The sequence below is a fragment of the Nanorana parkeri genome, unplaced genomic scaffold, assembly GCF_000935625.1.
Source record: "Nanorana parkeri isolate BGI_ZX_2015 unplaced genomic scaffold, ASM93562v1 scaffold28, whole genome shotgun sequence".
Classification (NCBI taxonomy): Eukaryota; Metazoa; Chordata; class Amphibia; order Anura; family Dicroglossidae; genus Nanorana; species Nanorana parkeri.
The window spans coordinates 2,077,950-2,095,726 of NW_017306296.1; the positions used below are offsets into that span (position 1 = coordinate 2,077,950).

A 17,777-nucleotide genomic window follows, 5' to 3' on the forward strand; every position below is an offset into this window, starting at 1 on the left:
GGGGGGGGGGGGGGGGTTGTAGTGGGAGGAGGGGGTACATTTTGGTTGTATTCTGCATACTTGCCTGTGTGTTATGCTCTCCTGACCTTTGTACTTTCTCCGTTATGTACTACTGACTTCTGTACTCTGTGCAATAGTCACTCGTGGCCCTGCCTGCAATATGCACTCCTGCATTCTCTGCAATACATACCCCTTGCCCCTGCACTCCCTGCAATATGTAACTCCTGCCCACTGCGCTCTGTGTGTTACACATTTCCGGACTCCCTTTGATACGTACTCTTGACCCCTGCACTTTCAGCAATAAGTTCTCATGACCCCTAAACCCTCTGTGATACATACTCCTAACCCCTGCAGTCTCTCACCCTTGACCCCTGTACTCTATGCCATACTTACTCCTGACCCCTGTACTGTGTACAATATGCACTCCTAAGCCTTGCACTTTTTATAATATGTACTCCTGAACCCTGCATTCTGTGCGTTACACATTCCTGACCCCTGTAATGTCTGCATTACTGGACTTCTGACCCCTGCATTCTGTGTGTTCTGCACTCCTGAGTCTAGAACTATATACACTATATTGTACATTTCATGTATCTCATTGCCACTGCTCTATGCAATACATCTATAATTTACAAACAGCATTTAAACTGAGTGAATGTAATGCAGTTGGCTTTTGGAATGTTGTGCAAAATGTGGTGCAATGTTAAATCCCTTTCTTTAACACTGAGTCATCTGCAGTCAGCTACTTGTTTCCGTATAGATTGCTGCTATTAGCTGAACTATCTATGTTTTATGAATCACCCCTGCTTGTATTTGGTTTGAAATTAAAATGATCTGGTGGCGTTATTATGCACGGTAGTGGGCAGATTTGCAACATGAGAAAAATTTAATGCCAGTTCAGATTAGTGACTAGTTAGTAAGATAAATGAGTTGTGCTGTGGCCCCCCCTTATTGAAATAATTACAGCAGAGATTTCATAGGACTATCTGTCATCAGCTGTCTCTAGCAGTAAATGTTAGTGATCACAATCTGTGCCATGCGTTTGTACAAGTTCTGCCTCTGCTTCAGGGACAGGCCCATAAATACAAACCACAGCAAACAACCATTTCTAGTGATTAATCCTATCTCAATAACCTTTGTCATTGGGAGAGATTCTTAATGATAGTATGTCATATCTGATTTAGGTTGATTTAATGCTTAAACTTCTACTTATCGCAGTAACAAGAATCTACTGGCCTTTGCAACTAATTAAAATTGTCAAGATCAATAGAATGTATAATTAAAAAAAAAAAAACAAGCATTCCATTAGAGATTTTGGAAGAACAGTTTTAAACCAAACTTGCCATATAAAATTGTTGGGAAAAAAGAAAGCAATCTAAAATTTGCTTATTGGGTTTTGTATTTAATAGGGAAGAACCCCAGAACTGTCTTAGACTTATCTGGTATGCTAAAAATACAGCGATGTTTATAGAGCTAAATAGCTAAATCACAAATGCAGCTGAATGAGTCAAAGGAAAATATGTAGCTAAGGAGAGCAGGTAGAGAAAGGGGTTAATATTAAGGATGCACCGATGCTGGTATCGGTATCAATGCCAATACCGAGCATTTGGGCGGGTACACATACTTACCCCGACACCGATACATACCCCCGATACCGCCTCCCGCCTTCCTGATTGGCTAGGAATGCCGGCTCCACACTGCCTAGTGACACTGTGAGGCAGCCTGGCTTCCTGACTAATCAGGAAGCTGGGCTACAAGTCATGACCCACAGCCCAACTCCCTGGTTAGTCAGGAAGCCAGGCTGCCTCGCAGTGTCGCGAGGGAGTGTGAAGCCGGTGTTCTTTCGATAGAACACTGGCTTCCCAGGCAATCAGGAAGCCGGGCATCTAGTTATGACCCACAGTGTGGCTTTCTGATTAACTGGTATCAGTATTTGGTATTAGTGAGTACCGAAAAATAAATATTGGAACTGGATACCAAAATCTGGTATTGATGCATCTTTAGTTAATAGGGTTAATAAAGGGTGAGCAAAGGATTGAATAGTAAAAACGTATTTAAAAAAAAAAAACTTTTATTTTTCTACTTTCAGGGTTCAGGGTATGTCCTGCAGAAAAAAATAACCAGTGATTTGTCTGCTTTGATCCAAGAGCTACAACCAGATAGTCTGTTATAGGATATGTATACATTAACAAGCACTGAGGAGACGCAGCTGTTTGCACTGATCAGCACTGAAATAGCTGCTAATAGATGGTCTATTGCACAGACCAGGATCCCATCTGCCAAACTGACAACAGAGTATACAGTATGACATGCTAGGTATGTCCTAGGTCCTTAAAGATTAACTGTAGTCCCCAGGGCTGGTGACACGATGTGCAGATATTCTGTGTATTTTTGCACATTATATCAGACTTAGCTGGCCATTCACCCTTCTCCAGGGCTGACAGGGCTGGAATGTCCCTTACTGTCACTCATTGCTCCATCTGCCATCACCACCATCTTCTCTGCCACTTCTTCTTGATGCTCCTCTTTATCAATCGGATGCCCACTTATGATGTTGTTCCTGCACTTGGGAGCAGTAGTTAATATCATACACAGCATCTGACTTGATTTCAGATGAACTTTGAAGGAAATGAGCCAGGATGTACAGTAAGTTATTAGGAGTATGTCTAATGCCCCTTTGCCTTTCACAAACTCCCAGCTCCTTCTAGTGGTTGCCTTCTGCCACTGCGCCTATTCCAGACTTCTTGTCAGCTGTGGGCTAATGAGCCTGGCCATACACCTTCAGCACCTCTCCTTTATCTGTGAGCTAGTACACCTGGCCACACACCTCTCAGCCTTGGAATTGGTTAGTAGCGCTTGTACCCTTTTTCTGTATTGTATCTTGCTTTCTGTTTATATCTGTATCTTGTCACCATTCAGTACTACTCCTTTGTTCCTGGGGGCTGCCTGCGACATTTATAGCCAGAGTGTATAGTTTAAGTCCTGGTGGCATCCAAGTACCGTAGGCACACTAGCCTTTAGGGAAAGGCGGCTGCTAGAAGCAAGTCGCCACTATACACTCTGACTAAATTGTCTGCAATTGGTCCTGACACAAGTAGTGTACCCTAGAAACAAATGAATGGAAAAAAGGGACAGGGTTTTCTGCTATCTCCTAGCATTTTTTCAACAAAACTTGCGATTTAACTGCTTACATAAAATTTCCCCTTAAACCATTGCAGATTTCTTTTAAGCTGTTCTTTGTGTAATTTCTTGTATTTTTTCTATACCTTCATTTGCCATTATCTTACATACCTTGCATTCCAGCACTGAAATGTCAACTCTTTTCATTTCCTCTCCATGTTTTTCCCTTTCTTTTTTTTTCTTTCCATCATTCTTGTCCACATATTTAGATAATATAGGACATGTTTCCTTTTTCAACCTATGTACTGTATGTAACTATGAGTAAGGTCCACTTAAAACCATTTTCACAGTGCCAGGGCACATGTAGGATCATACAATGCAATTTATATTTGTTGGAACTTCTTGCACAGCCTCACAGAGAAATACAAGCATACAGTCTGATATGCATGCTGCACATTGCTTGGAAACAGGAAGGAAGCCACAGCAGTAACAGCAGTTATTCTCTACCTTAATCAATACACCAGAGTATCTCTACCATAGATATATAACAGAATTCATAAACACTGCCATCTAGTGACTGAAATTGTAGACTGCAGGAGTTGTTGCTATAAACACAGTAATGTGTATTCTAACAATATTAACTATCTCAACTATATGGGTTTTTTTTTTATTTACTGTAGCTACATCACAAACATTAACAAATCTATACAGTATAGGATCAACTTGGTGAAAATATGACATTATATTATATAACAGTACAATAACTAGAGTAAGGATACAGCATTTGCTTATACAACATTTATGTTTTATATCTTGAAAACAACTTGTTATTTCATTTCAAATATCTTTTTTTAGCTGAGAGGATTTTGGGATCATTTCCCAGATACTTGCATCATTTATCTTAACAAAACCAAAAAAAGTATAACGGTAGCATGCTTTCTAGTGGATGCCGTGGGAGCCGAAGTAAACTATCAATTCTAATTATAAATGTGTCTTACCTGTCAGCCATTCTTAGGATCCAGATATTCCTGCCAGGCAGCACAGCCAGTTCTCTGATCTAATTTCTCTCCAGTGCAGTTCAAGCAATACAGTTTGCTGACTGATAACACTGATTATGTCAACACTGTAAACTTCTCCTCCTGTCCGTTGGCTTCCTGTGTTAGAGTGAGAGCATTGTGCAATGAGGTGTAGCCATATTGACTTACATTGCTACCCCTTACTCTACCAGTCTGATTCCTGCTGCAAAGGCACTCACATGAGGTTAACCTTAAACATTTTACATAGTACATAGTGCACAGTATTTGAGGTTGAATAAAGACATAAGTCCATCAAGTCCAACCTACTACAATTTAGTTTTCTGGCAGGGGGAGGCAAGTGTCAAGGCAATCAAGGAAGAATTAATAAGACAGTGGGTCATGTAGATTGCTTGTCAGTGTAAAGCAGTGCCTGACAAATGCAAAGCCTTCTACATGCCCGTAGCTCTGCTTTGATTCATTCGCAACACTAGCCGCAGTATAGAAAATGTAATTTATGAGGCCTGTTCTAAAATATATATGGCAGACAGAACTCTTGAGAATTGAATCAACTCTTGACAGTCAATCAAATACATACTTTACCTGAAAATAATTTTGGACAAATAAGGGTAAATTAGAAAATTACACTGCTTGCCTCAACAAGTCTTTTTAAGTGCACTCACCCTGAACTTTGCAAGAGACTTCTCTAGTCCTCCCAACACTAGCTTTATCTGCAAGTGTGTCTTTCAAGAAAACCGAAAGCTAGACCTAGATGTACCTGTTTATACCTGTAGCAGCCCCCAAACCTTACTGTCAATGCTAAATCCCATGGTGTTCCAACAGACAAAGTTGATTCTAAAAGTGACAAAGGTTGCCCAACCCCTCATGCTTTCTGCACATTCCTGTTGGCCAGTGACACAGCACATGATAGTGATGAGTCAATAGAAACGTGTGGGACAGGGATACGCAGTTCTGACACTAGGCGGCGGTGTCAGAGCTTTGACTTTTAGAATGACCTGGGATTGACCATTATAGGAGGTTTCATAGGCGGCTTCCAGGAATGTAAATGTGCTTTTTTAATTTAGGTGCCTGCACTTTATATCAGTAGCAGATTTTTTTTGATGACAGAGTCTCTTTAAATGGACTCTGTCACAGTTCTCCTTCACTATAGACATGACAAATACCATAATTTGATTTCTGGGCCGCATGAAGTAACAGTCTCAACAGCTAGCTCCGCCCAACAGTTTTCTATTGGCCGGCGGTTCTGCTGCCGTCAAAAAAAGAAAAGAAAAATTGCCCATAGGAATACAACCACCATCCACACAGGGGCAGGTGAGAGAGCACCCCTCTGAAATGATGGCAGATAGCAAAGTAGCTAATGCTTCCCTTGTTATCTGCTGTTTTTTTTTTTAGTATTCTGACACCTGCTGACATCAGAATAAAAAAAAAAACAACAACATAGGAATGAATAGCTAGATTGCTATTGGCTATTTCAATTTGCACTAGCAAGCTGGCTATTGCACCCACCCTCTGCTGCTGTCAATCAGCAGAGGAGGACCCGATGGAGAACTTCAGGTCCACCTCTGCTGATATTATACTGATAACAAGTTCAAACAGGTGCCATTGATACAGGTAATGAGTGCAGGACAGAGGAGCCTCTTAAAGAAGAAGGTACAGGTCTGTGAGAGCCAGAACTCTTGCTTGTTTGTAGGTGACCAAATACTTATTTTCCACCATAATTTGCAAATAAATTCGTTCCTAATCAGCCAATGTGATTTGTCTGGATTTTTTTTCTCATTTTGTCTCTCATAGTTGAGGTCTACCTCTGATGCCAATTACAGGCCTCTCTCATCTTTTTAAGTGGGAGAACTTGCACAATTTGTGGCGGACTAAATACTTTTTTGCCCACTGTAGCCAATAGCAATCTAGCTATTCATTCCTATGCTGCTTTTTTTTCATAGCAGGGAAAGGTTTACTCTGCTAGATAGAGCAGAGTAAACCTTTCCGGGAGAAAATGTTTCTCTCCCGGGTGTCCGGGAGCCGCTATCTTATAGCGGGAGACTACCGGAACGTCCGGGAGAGTTGAGATGTCTGCCATGGTGATGCATGACAGAATGGGCCTAAGGAAGGGTGGAATTTAAACCGTATCATCTCGGCATGCTGGGTCTGTGCAATGAGCTGTGCATGTGTGACTCACTGTACAGAAAAAAAAAATTGCTGACATCTACTTTTTATACTTCCACTTAACAGTTAAGGCAGATCTTATGAAGGAGTAGCAGTAGAAACACTGCTTCAGGAGTCACCAATGATCAGAAACAGGCATTACATAAACTAATATTGAACTCCAACATTTTGTACACAGTGGATATTTTTGCATATTATCATGTTTCTCCTGTTATAATGTTAAATCGTACCTAATTTTAGAGGAAACAGGTTCTGCTTGTTAAAAAAAAAAAAGATTCTTACTTGGCTGTCAGGCGCTAAAGAAAATTGAAGATGCTCTTAGTTCAGAAAAGTAATTTTAGCTTACTGTTGTTAAAGGGTTTGAAATTTAAGCGCTTGGCATTTTATCCTCGCTTCCAAAAAAAGGATTCTGTTAGAGTAAATAGCCCTAATTATCTTTGTGATCTTCAGGCTGTCCAGCCTGCAGCTTTGTGCCCCGGCTCTGTTTTTTTGTGAAAATATACAAAAGCAGAGTGGCATTTTAACACTTTGTTTCAATTCACTGTAGTGTAGGAAGTGTCGACACAAAAAGCGTTCAATCGAAAAGAATTCAGAAATCACTACCTATTTCTGACTTCAGCTGAGGTGATAGACAAAAATGATTTCCCTATTAAAATAAGTAAAACATATAACTCTGAGTGTTTTGTAATTGGTTCATTATTAATACTTAAAGGCAATCTGTCCCCAATAAAAAGCACGTGGACATGCAGTTGTTCACTAGTGGAATAAAGTTACTTATTTAGCTCCCAGCACTGTGCAGAATTCTGTTGTGGAGCCAAAAACCAAAACTGCAGACATGCTACAGCTGTGGTTGATGACATGCTGTAGAAGACAGTCATAGACTGGGAATGTGTTGCATGAGACTGCTGGAGATCACTGTCATTACAACACCTTTTACAAAACCATCACTTCCACTGCTGAGTCCAATAGCCACATGGCAAGCACCAAAAGATCGTACGTGGCTCTTGGGCTGAAAGTTGGGTGCCAGGGCAATCATTAGAGACTGCAAGATCTGTTTGATTCAGTTAGACAGTCCCTGTCTAGTAGACATGTAGTGAGATAAGAGGACCAGCAAGGCACAAAAAATAAAGCAGAGCCTGCATATGTAATAAACATATTTGGCCAATCCCACATATTTAATTGCAAAGAATGTATTAATAGAAATAATGATTTAAAGAAACTAGAAAATGATAACTTACATTAAATAGTGTTAAGATGGCTGTTCACTACTCAAATTTCAGATTATTCCTTTTGTCAAAGTAGCCTGTCTGAAAATTCCTTTCCAAACAGCACCTGAATCCAGTGAGAATAATAACTGGCTGTGAGGATTCCGCATCCGCACTATTTTGCATGGATGGGGGAATTGATGGATTACTCTCTTTCAGCCCACAGGGCTGAACAAGAGAAAATTGTAGTATGTATGACCAAATTTACACATAAAAGTGATCTGTGTAATGTATAAAATCTAATCAATGTGTTAAGCTGGCCATACACAGCTCAGATTTCAGTTGATTGCTGCTGAGTCGGACAGAATTTGAGCCATGGGTGGTCCTGTCGCCACCACCCAGCTTGATAAAAGTCAATAGATCAATAAGTCAGTAGCCAGGTGGAAAATTATTGGCTGAACATTGATGGCATCCTATTACATGCCATCACTGTTTGGGTATTCAGCAGCCACTGATGTTGCAGCTTCCCGAATATAATAGCTGTGAGCAGAGATTCCACCATTTACGCTGTTTATGATGGATTTTGTTTGAGTCTCCTCTAAGTTGAAAGTCTAAATCTGAATGATTACATTGTTCTGCATCCTTAAGCACTTTATTATCTTTAGTTCACTTTCTTTATTTGCCAAGAAAATGTGCCAAAAAAGAGGTAAAAATAAAAAGCTAGACTCAAATAGTCAATGTTGTCCTTTGGTACTACCCCTCCCTTTTAATAGTAGACTCAGGCCTTACCATAAAAGTGACTTGTGGCTTGTGGCAATAAAGGAATTTAAACTATGATATTTCTTCAAATGAACATGTACACAGTGTAATAAATATGCCTCTATGTACACTTACATATTCAATTACTGTTTTGTTTCAGGTCAGATATCTGTGGAAGGATTTATGCATTACCTAAGCGGAGTAGAAAATGGAGTAGTACCTCCTGAGAAACTGGATTTAAATGAAGATATGTCTCAGCCCCTTTCCCATTATTTTATTAATTCCTCACATAATACCTACCTCACAGGTGAGAGGGTTTTTGTTTTCTACAGTAAGTACAGCATTCAGTATGTCATCTTTTCATTAGTCAATTAAAGAAAAACTTGGTAGATTATAACTTGTCCGATAAATAACCTGCTTAGACAAACATGCATGTTCGCATCGGGCAAACTTACATGTTTGTTCCTATGGAGGAGGTTGGAGGGAGGACTGTGGAAGTCAGCCTGTCTCTGGGAAAACAGTAGTGAAATAAAGAGTACATTCCAGAGTAAGCTCAGAAAATAACTTAAATGGTTTGAACAGTTCTATCAGTCTAACTCTGTTAACAGGCTACTCTGTCATTCCCCAGTCACAGTCACAGTCATATCCATGACTAGGCTGTATTTCTTAGCTCAGGTGTAGCCTGCAAGGAGGTCAACCTTGCACCATCTGGCAAAGGTACCCTCATCACAAGGCTGGCCATATAGGCCGAAAAATCATTGTCAGGTAAAAGTATTTAGTTGTGTGCCATGGATATTCCTTTTTGCTAAATCACCGATCATCTGCAGTTTTTACATTACCTTGAGTTCCTAAGAATATTGAACTGTTGCAGAGCAAGAAATCTCTTAAGATCCTAGCCTCCAGACCACCTACAAACCTATGGACAAGAACGATATACATTTTTTTTATTTCTTAGAAAAATAAATGCCATTAGCAATTTGTCCTTTGAGTAATAGACCAGCAATTGAAGCTGTGACATTCATTAAAAAGTATGAATCTATTAGACTACGATCCCTTTTAATTGGGTCTTTAGAGTAATTACCATATGGATCACTTAACAGAACATGCCTCATTTTACTTAGCAGCAAGCTGACAGAATACAACAGTGTATAAGTTAATCTGTTCTTTTTCTAGTTGACATTCCGAAATGCAGTTTTTAGAATGTTTGGAGCACAGAATGTTGGGTAGAGTGCTCCCAAGTTATTTGAGAAACATGCTTTACATGCAGCCAGCAAATAAGAGACAGCTGGGATGTAATTGCGGGAAATGAATAGGTGTGAAACATGCATTTTAATATTGTCAGAAATAGATTTTGGTCTTCCACAAACGCATGAGAATCATAGTAAGATTGAGTAAGATTAAGATGAAATTATAGCTGGGTGTTTGTTGTACACGGGTCATGGCAATCCTTTATTAAAATGTGCACAGATCCATTCAGCATCTGTAATCCTGTTTGAAGAAATAGAACAGGGAAGACTTTGTTGGTGAATTGATTTTGTGACATACACAACTAGAGTCCTAGATAGTTTTTTTTTTTTTTTATTACTTTACTTATATGTTTCAATACAGATTTTTTTTCTCTATTGCATTAAAACAAAGTACTCTTTATATTAAGATTTCTAAAAGATGAGCAGAAATAATTTAAAAATGATCTGTTTGCCAAATTTGGCATAGCAATCTAATTTCATGTCCCACATCTTCTTAAAAGATCATCCATGTTCAGAGTCTTATTAGATTAGCTGGGATCTACATTTTTGCAGATTTCCTACTATATTCCTGCCCATATACCAGGGCCACCACCACCACCTTGTAGATTTTATAGGGAAGACAATTTTATTTTTACTTTAATTTCAACAAAGTGTTCAGATGTAGTTTGAAGGTTTAGTACAATTTAATGCTAGTTTTTGTTTTATCTGTTTTTTAAGTTTTTAACTGTTGTTTTAAAACTGTTATGCACACAATCTTTGTTTTAGATATATACATGTTATAAACGGCAAGGGATTCACAGGGCACTATGGTTAATCTAAGGACACAGGAGTGAATATCTCCTTTTAGACAGAATGCCTGAGCCTTCTGATAAAGGATGAGTCTGGACAATGGGTCCTACAGTTCTGGTTCTCTGTGTGCCACCTTGAGATATTCATCTCTCTAAAAGACATTTTTTTTTTCAACAGAGTAGTAAAACGATCAAATATGTTACAAATAAGCATTTATATTAAGACCTGTAAGTGTTACTGAACCGCAGCAAATAAAAATCAGGTCTTCTACCCTGCCAGACAGGATTGTACTTTGTAGCAGGACTGTGTGTATCTCAGAAATAGATGGACAGATATATGAGTCCTGTGACAGGTAAAACAGCTCCCTTGTATGCATGTCATCTGTATATTTAGCTGTTTGCTAGAGTTCCACTTAAAATTGTCTAGCTTGTGCTAGCAAATAGTATTGTTTTCCACAGGTAAAATTTACCATGCTTATAACATCCTCCAAGACAAACATGACGTTAAAATAGAGAATAATAACCTTCCTCTCTTGTTAAAATATAATCTTTATCTCCCGATCAATATATGAACAGGTGTTTTCTATTTTATTACTCATTGTTAAACAGTGTTCTATATTTTTATGTTTACAGATCCAATAAGAAATTAAAATGGAAGAAAGAATATGTCTAATCTTTTATTGTATGTGATACACATTAAAGTAGATAGTTTAAAATGTTTGCTAGATGCTTGGTCTACTTTGGTGAGGCAGTGCACATAACTTGATGTGTATTATATTACCAGACAGCTATGAATACCATCATGGAGCACTTTACAGTAGCAATGACAGACCCACCAATAAATCAAACTATGTGAGATCAGAAATAATTTTATGTACATGATGCATACTTCATACAGAGGTCTATATTTTGAATGTATGTGTTTCCGCAATATTAGGTGTCAGAAGGCAGTAAAATATTGTGTGACATACTGTATTTGACTTGTGCCAAATATGTTATGAGGACCTGTTGTTTGTCAGTGTCCTCTATCAAAAAAAATAGGCAGTATGGGCCTCACTATTTAAAGCGGACCTTTACCCTCTTTCACTACAAATCACATTAGCATTCAGCTCTGCATGCTGATATAAAATAATATTACATTCATTAGTTAAACAAACTTGTTTTTCATTTACTTAGAAAAATAGTTCATCCACTTCCTGGTCCCCTCTGGCATTATTGATGTAATGTGCCCAAGCATTGCATCTTGGGAAGTTATATCAGGAAATATCATCTGTAATCTCACGAGATCTCAGGCAAAAGCATTTTCCTCCCTTGAAATGTTGTGCATGGTCACATGTCTAGTCACATGTGCCAGAGTTCCAGGAAGTAAAGAAGATATAGTAACCTGCCCTTAGCAAAAATTGCCACTGTCAGAAGACTGGGGAAAAAATAGAAATAAGGTATGCAAAGAATACAAAGCCAGCAATTATTTAGAAGTATCTATTTGTAGATTGTCATTACTAAACATTTCTAAAGGTGCCTTTGTTGTTATTTTAAAGATCTTGGTAAAGTTCCTCTTTAAGTGTTCCCCCTATCCTGTGCTAAAACAGTGCATAAAACTCATAATATGAACCACCTATGGGGAAAACAATTAAATAATATACTTACCATTTCACCAGCTTCCTTCTGTTTGTATCCCAGGGAATGTTAAATAGTCCAGAACTTGTGAGAAGACTGTGTTGTGGCATCTTCTTGCAGGTTTTGTAGTATGTAGCATTCTCTGGCAACTACCGGTAGTTGGCAGGATGGTGACAATCACCCCTTGAACTATGGAAGCCTGGGTAAAGGAAAACATATTATCTACATTTCTTTCCATACAGGTGTTTTTTTGCACATTTTATGTGGCATTTCACCAAGGAGGAGGTAGGCCACACTAGAAAATTGAACCATGCAAGGCATTGTGTCGGGAAGGGGGCCTATACTTATGAAATAAATGTGAACCTATATTCAACTGGATCAAACTCTTCCCTACTAAAATTGATAAAATAGTGCCTGATAAAAAATAAAATAAACGACAGTTAGGGAATAAATTTAGTCAAACTGTCAATTTTGCAAACATAAACTGGTGTTATCAAGTTGTAACTCATGAGAAATTAGCTGGACCAGCACTGAGATTTTATCATGCCATCTGATATTTTGTGAATTTAATAGTTGGCATGACTACCCTTTAAATTATGTAAGGCATCACTATTTGTTATCTTTTGCAGTGTAATACTTGTTTTATATTGGTTTTTGTATTGGAAAAGTGTCTCTGTAATCCTTTTGGATAATTGATTGCAGTTCATTTAGGATTAGACAGATAACCAGAAGCTGGCTTTGCACTAGTGTATAACGGATCTGTCTGTGATTTTAGAACTGCTGTAAATAAGGACATGTAGTCTGAGATGTGTAAGTAGTTTTTTGTGCTTTTATAAGTCTCTTAATAAAGGTGACCTTTTATGGAAAGGTTTTGCTGTACTGCTGATTATCTTGCTTAATATTTAGGGCATCTGTGTTCTCTAGTTATAATAGTATGAGATGGTATTAGAAAATATTATGGTACTGGATAATATATTTTTTTACTCATGTCACTTGTGCTGTTATGTGTATGTATTATATACTTATGTGTGTATGTCTATATGTAGGTCCTGTACCAATACAAATCTATGGTTTCTATTTATGTTTATGGATTTCCTCTAAACATCTTCCAAAATGGGAAGCTTGTTTTTTTAGGCTTTTTCCATCGCTAACTAGCAACTTGTTTACATTTTCCATATCCAGGGCAAGTAGGCACTTTATTATGCATCCCCTGTATGCATCTACATATGCCACTTTAAACACTATTTAGGAGTATTTTCAAATAATTATATAATTAAACCTAGAAGGGTAAAATTACTTTGTTTCTAACAAAACATAGTCAGTATTGTCATTAATGTTTTGCATTTTCCATAATATGTTACAGCGGGGCAGCTTGCTGGGAACTCCTCAGTAGAGATGTATCGTCAAGTGCTACTGGCGGGTTGCCGCTGTGTTGAACTGGACTGCTGGAAGGGCAGAACCGCAGAGGAGGAGCCAGTCATTACTCATGGCTTCACCATGACTACTGAAATATTATTTAAGGTATAATACTTCTGAATAAGCTATGCTTTCTATGTATAGGATCCATGCTATTGACTTGCATGAGTTTGGACTCAACACCTTTAAAGAATAAATGGGTTCACAAGCAGGGATATTATGCTTCTCACAGTAACAGAACCTGAATTTGGATGATCACCTATATGCATTTCACCAAATGATTCAAAAGCAGTTTTAGAATTTTGTGAACTCTACCAGCACTGTCGGGTGACTTGTTCTTTAGGAGATGGAACTGCACCACTATGTGGCACCACACAGTGAACTAAACCCTAAACCTCAGCACTAAATTTAACCTTCATCCTAAACCTAATGCCATCTACTGTATACTGTAAAACAGTCAATAGCATTTTCTGCTGACATCTTAATGCTGAACACAAAACAATTGGCCAATTTGTGGGGATTGGGTACGGTGGTTCTCAGCATACCAGAATATACAAATGCAGTTAGTTTGGGGGTAGATTAGTGTATTTTACGAGCTATTTTAGGTTGGTATTAGCGTCAGGGATTGGGGGGGGTATAGTTTTAGGGTTAGGTTTTAGGGTTTTATTTAAGAGATAGGGGCACAAATTTAGAGGTTAGGTTAAAGGAGAACTATGAGGTGAGTGCTTTTTACTTATCCTCAATGTTCTAGCCGACCTATGACAATAACACTGTCACAGGTCGGCTCAGTAGATCGGGAAGTGAGCGAACACATACCGGCGTTCGCTCACTTCTTGATCCTGTCACGGCTCTCTGCCGTGACAGGATGGAACTGGATTCCCCCCTCCCCGCTCCGATCCTCCAGCGATGACTGGTGGAACGGACGGGGGAAGGGGCGGGTAGAGCTGGCTCTGTCTCTAGATAGGCAGAGCCAGCTGTCACTCACGCAGCTGGGCGGATCCAGACATAATTGTCGGGATCCGCTTCAGCTGCGGCGTCTCAGTATACTGAGGTATACTGAGCTTAGGGTGACGGGAGGACGCTAGTTTGTGTCCTCCCGTTACCCTAAGGAGAACTATGGGGAAAAGCCCTAACCCCATAGTTCTCCTTTTAAGTAATAGGTTTAGGGCTCAATGTTACGGTTACATATTATGTTTAGGGTGAGGGTTAAAGGTTAAGTGTTAGGGTATAGTTTAGGGTTAAGTGTTGGTTGAAGAAGCTAAATGTGAAGGCAAAGTTATAGGTGTTAAGTATTAAGGACTTAGTCTAAGGAAACGTTTGAGACTTTGTGGCATTTAGAAGAGCTTTTGGGTTTTCACTTATTCTCAGTGCTGGGAGCCCCACCACAAAATCTACTAGTGCTTAGCCCCCTAAGATTTAGCACCACTCTGATGCTCAACCATGTAACCCTTTCATTTGGTAACATCCACACATGTCTAAAAGTAACTCATCCTCAAACAGGATTAAGAGAGAAAGTGAAAAACCCCAACGATTACTCCCTTGTTGTTGTCCAGCAAGGCTTCCTGGCTAGGGTACCACACCAGTTAACTTTTTACACATATGTACCAGTGTTCCTTGCTGCTCGGGTTTCATCAGCTTAGAAAGCCCATAGGTTTCCGTTGTCTAGAATACTCTTGTTTACTACAGCTTGTATCGGAAACCATTATGTTTCTGAAGACAGGCTGCACGACCCAAGAACACGAAGTAGCTAGTTAGTGCTGCTGGCTTTGGAACTGCAGGACTGGTAAAGCATCTGGTCATCGGGGGTTCCAAGCAGACAGCAACTAGCAGGGGAAGTGGAGTTATTTAATTTCCCTAAATCATCAGAAATCTTTAGAAATATAAAGCAAGTTTTTTTATATATGCAGTTTAAGGAGCTCTAAAATCTTAATAGCTTGTAGTGCCTTGTGTCACTGAAGCTGTGGGAAGCAGAAGATCTTAATTACAATGGAACACTCAAAAAACTAATACTGCCTGGAACGAGCGAGAAGACATCAATCGCTAATATGAAACAATATATTGTGAATTTTAAACATGATTTGCTTGGTTTAAAATTCAGACATAATTGGGACTTTAAGAAGCAGCATAAAGATTCAGTGATTCGGCATGCACAGTTCTGTTTGTGACACTTATTAAACTTTATACAGGAGGAATAAGCACTGTGGAGCCATTTATTATAGATGATTGAGTGTTCCTTCTTGTACTTTATATTATGTTGGTTGATTCATACAGCATTTATCTTTGTGTTATTGTCTATTACGGTTATGTCTTCCCTAATGATGTAATTTAAGGTAGTGAGTAAACAGAAAGCTGCATTACCATATTTATAAAAGCAATATGTACATATTTTCTGTTGTTTGCCCATGCTGGTATATTATCAGGCCAGCAATGTGATTCAAGATTAAGCCCAGATTCAGATGTTTGAGGTGCAGTATGCATCTTATTGTGTGTTATGTCACACATCAACATCTGTTTCAGTAAGGCAACCTATTATTTTTGAATAGGCTGCCAATGCACCACAACGGACCTTGTAATGCATCTACAACTTTTTTTTACGGAAAAACTAAATTTTTTCATTTCAAATATATTTAATTCTGTTCAGTCAGTCCCGTGACTCATATTTATCATATTTTTGACACATTGCATAGTCAGGTGGTGTTACCATTGCTTCCTGTATAAAAGTCTCCTCCCCTTCTGTATATTGCTTAAACACCTCACAGTGGCTGAAAACATCTTAGATTGGCAGCACTATGTGATATATTAAAACCTTATTGGCACATAGCACTTTCTCAAGAGAATTTTGGAAAATGGAATTACCCCCACCAATCTGCCCCCTCTCCACCCCACTGCTGATCTTACCTTTCACTGAATGCTCTGCGCTTTGTGTTTCAAATTCCCCTTGCAAATGGCGTACACTCATTGGTCAGAACGGTCACTGGACTGCGCTGACCAAGGAGAAGTGCTTCTTAGTAACAAGTGCTTCTCATTGGTCAGCGTGATCAGGATTTAGCTGTGCATCTCATTGGTCAGGTGACCATGCTGACCATTGAGTGCTCGGCATTTGCTAGCGGAATTTGAAATACCGAACGCAGGGCTGCACTGCTTTATTTGGTGTACGGGATAGTACACCGACAGTCACTGAGGGGAAGGAGGGTTCAGTCAAAGAGCAGAGTGGGGGGGGGGGCGGTTGCTGGGGGTAATTACATTTTCCCAAATTCGCCTGGGACAGTGGAGGTATTGGAGACTACTTTGTGCTAATGAATGGTCACTGAACTCATTTTCCACTCCAAGCAGCCAATCATGTGCTAGCAATATCCTGTTTGTAAATTCCCCTTTACATGATTGAGTATTTAAAATTAAAACAGGTTCACTTAATTTACTATCATTCAGTTTGCACTGTGAATAGGCTCTACTCCCTAGTAAATCAACCCCATAGTCTTCTCTAAGTGTAAAGGGGGTTGTGGTATGATCATATAAACACAGATTCAAGGTTATTTCCAAATACACATGATGATTTTATAATTAATACATAACTGGACAAAAGGGTGTTTTTCTCATATTTGCCTCCAGAATGACATTTTATATTCTGAAGCTATGTGCTTCTATGTAAAGCTGGACATTTTGTGTGTAAATGTTTATCATGCTTGGAAGAAAATATTTTAACAGATGACTTTGAATTGTAGGAAGTAATAGAAGCTATCGCTGAGTGTGCATTTAAGACCTCACCGTACCCAATTCTCCTGTCTTTTGAAAATCATGTGGACTCGTAAGTAGTAAGATTGTTTTTAGCTTCTTTTCTAATTCAGGTTGGTTTACACCTCTTTGTTTTATCATCGATTCTATAACTCAATCATGTTTTCACATTGTACTGCTATACACAAAAGGTAAACACATAACATTTTATTGTAAAAACCGGTTCATTAAATTCAAGAATGATATATATTTTACAGCAGCAATCTTGGCAATAAAATGCATTGATTTAGTACATTATGCTATTAGCTAAGTGTGTAAAAAAAAGGTATAATAGTAAAAATGCTACTCTTTCATAGCTGCACATTCAGTTTAAATAAACAGTGCCAGGGAATGTTCCTGTAAATCACTACTTGTGTCAGCATCTAATATTTGTGTAGCTCCCATTCTAAATTTCACTTTTAAGGACCTTACTGTTTTCCTCAACAGGATCTCTTCAGGAATACACTGGGCACTTTGAGCAGCTTTCAGCAGCCTTTGATTTCACACCCATACACCTTGGGTGCCTGGCTCTCTCAGCCTCTCTAGGCCTTCCAGCCTCTATCTATCTATATCTATATATAGATATAGATAGATAGATATATATAGATAGATAGATCTATAGATAGACAGATAGAGCTTTTTTTGTTGGTATTTAAT

General features: G+C 38.8%; 1 protein-coding gene across 1 annotated transcript in view; it reads left to right on the forward strand.

The window, feature by feature from the left end:
* PLCB1 (phospholipase C beta 1) overlaps positions 1-17,777 on the forward strand; it is a 510,797-nt gene that overhangs the window by 364,574 nt on the left and 128,446 nt on the right. The window contains exons 10-12 of the mRNA XM_018566842.1: positions 8,442-8,588; positions 13,297-13,454; positions 17,072-17,154. Of these exons, the coding sequence (XP_018422344.1) occupies positions 8,442-8,588; positions 13,297-13,454; positions 17,072-17,154 (388 nt within the window). The remainder of the gene's footprint in view (positions 1-8,441; positions 8,589-13,296; positions 13,455-17,071; positions 17,155-17,777) is intronic.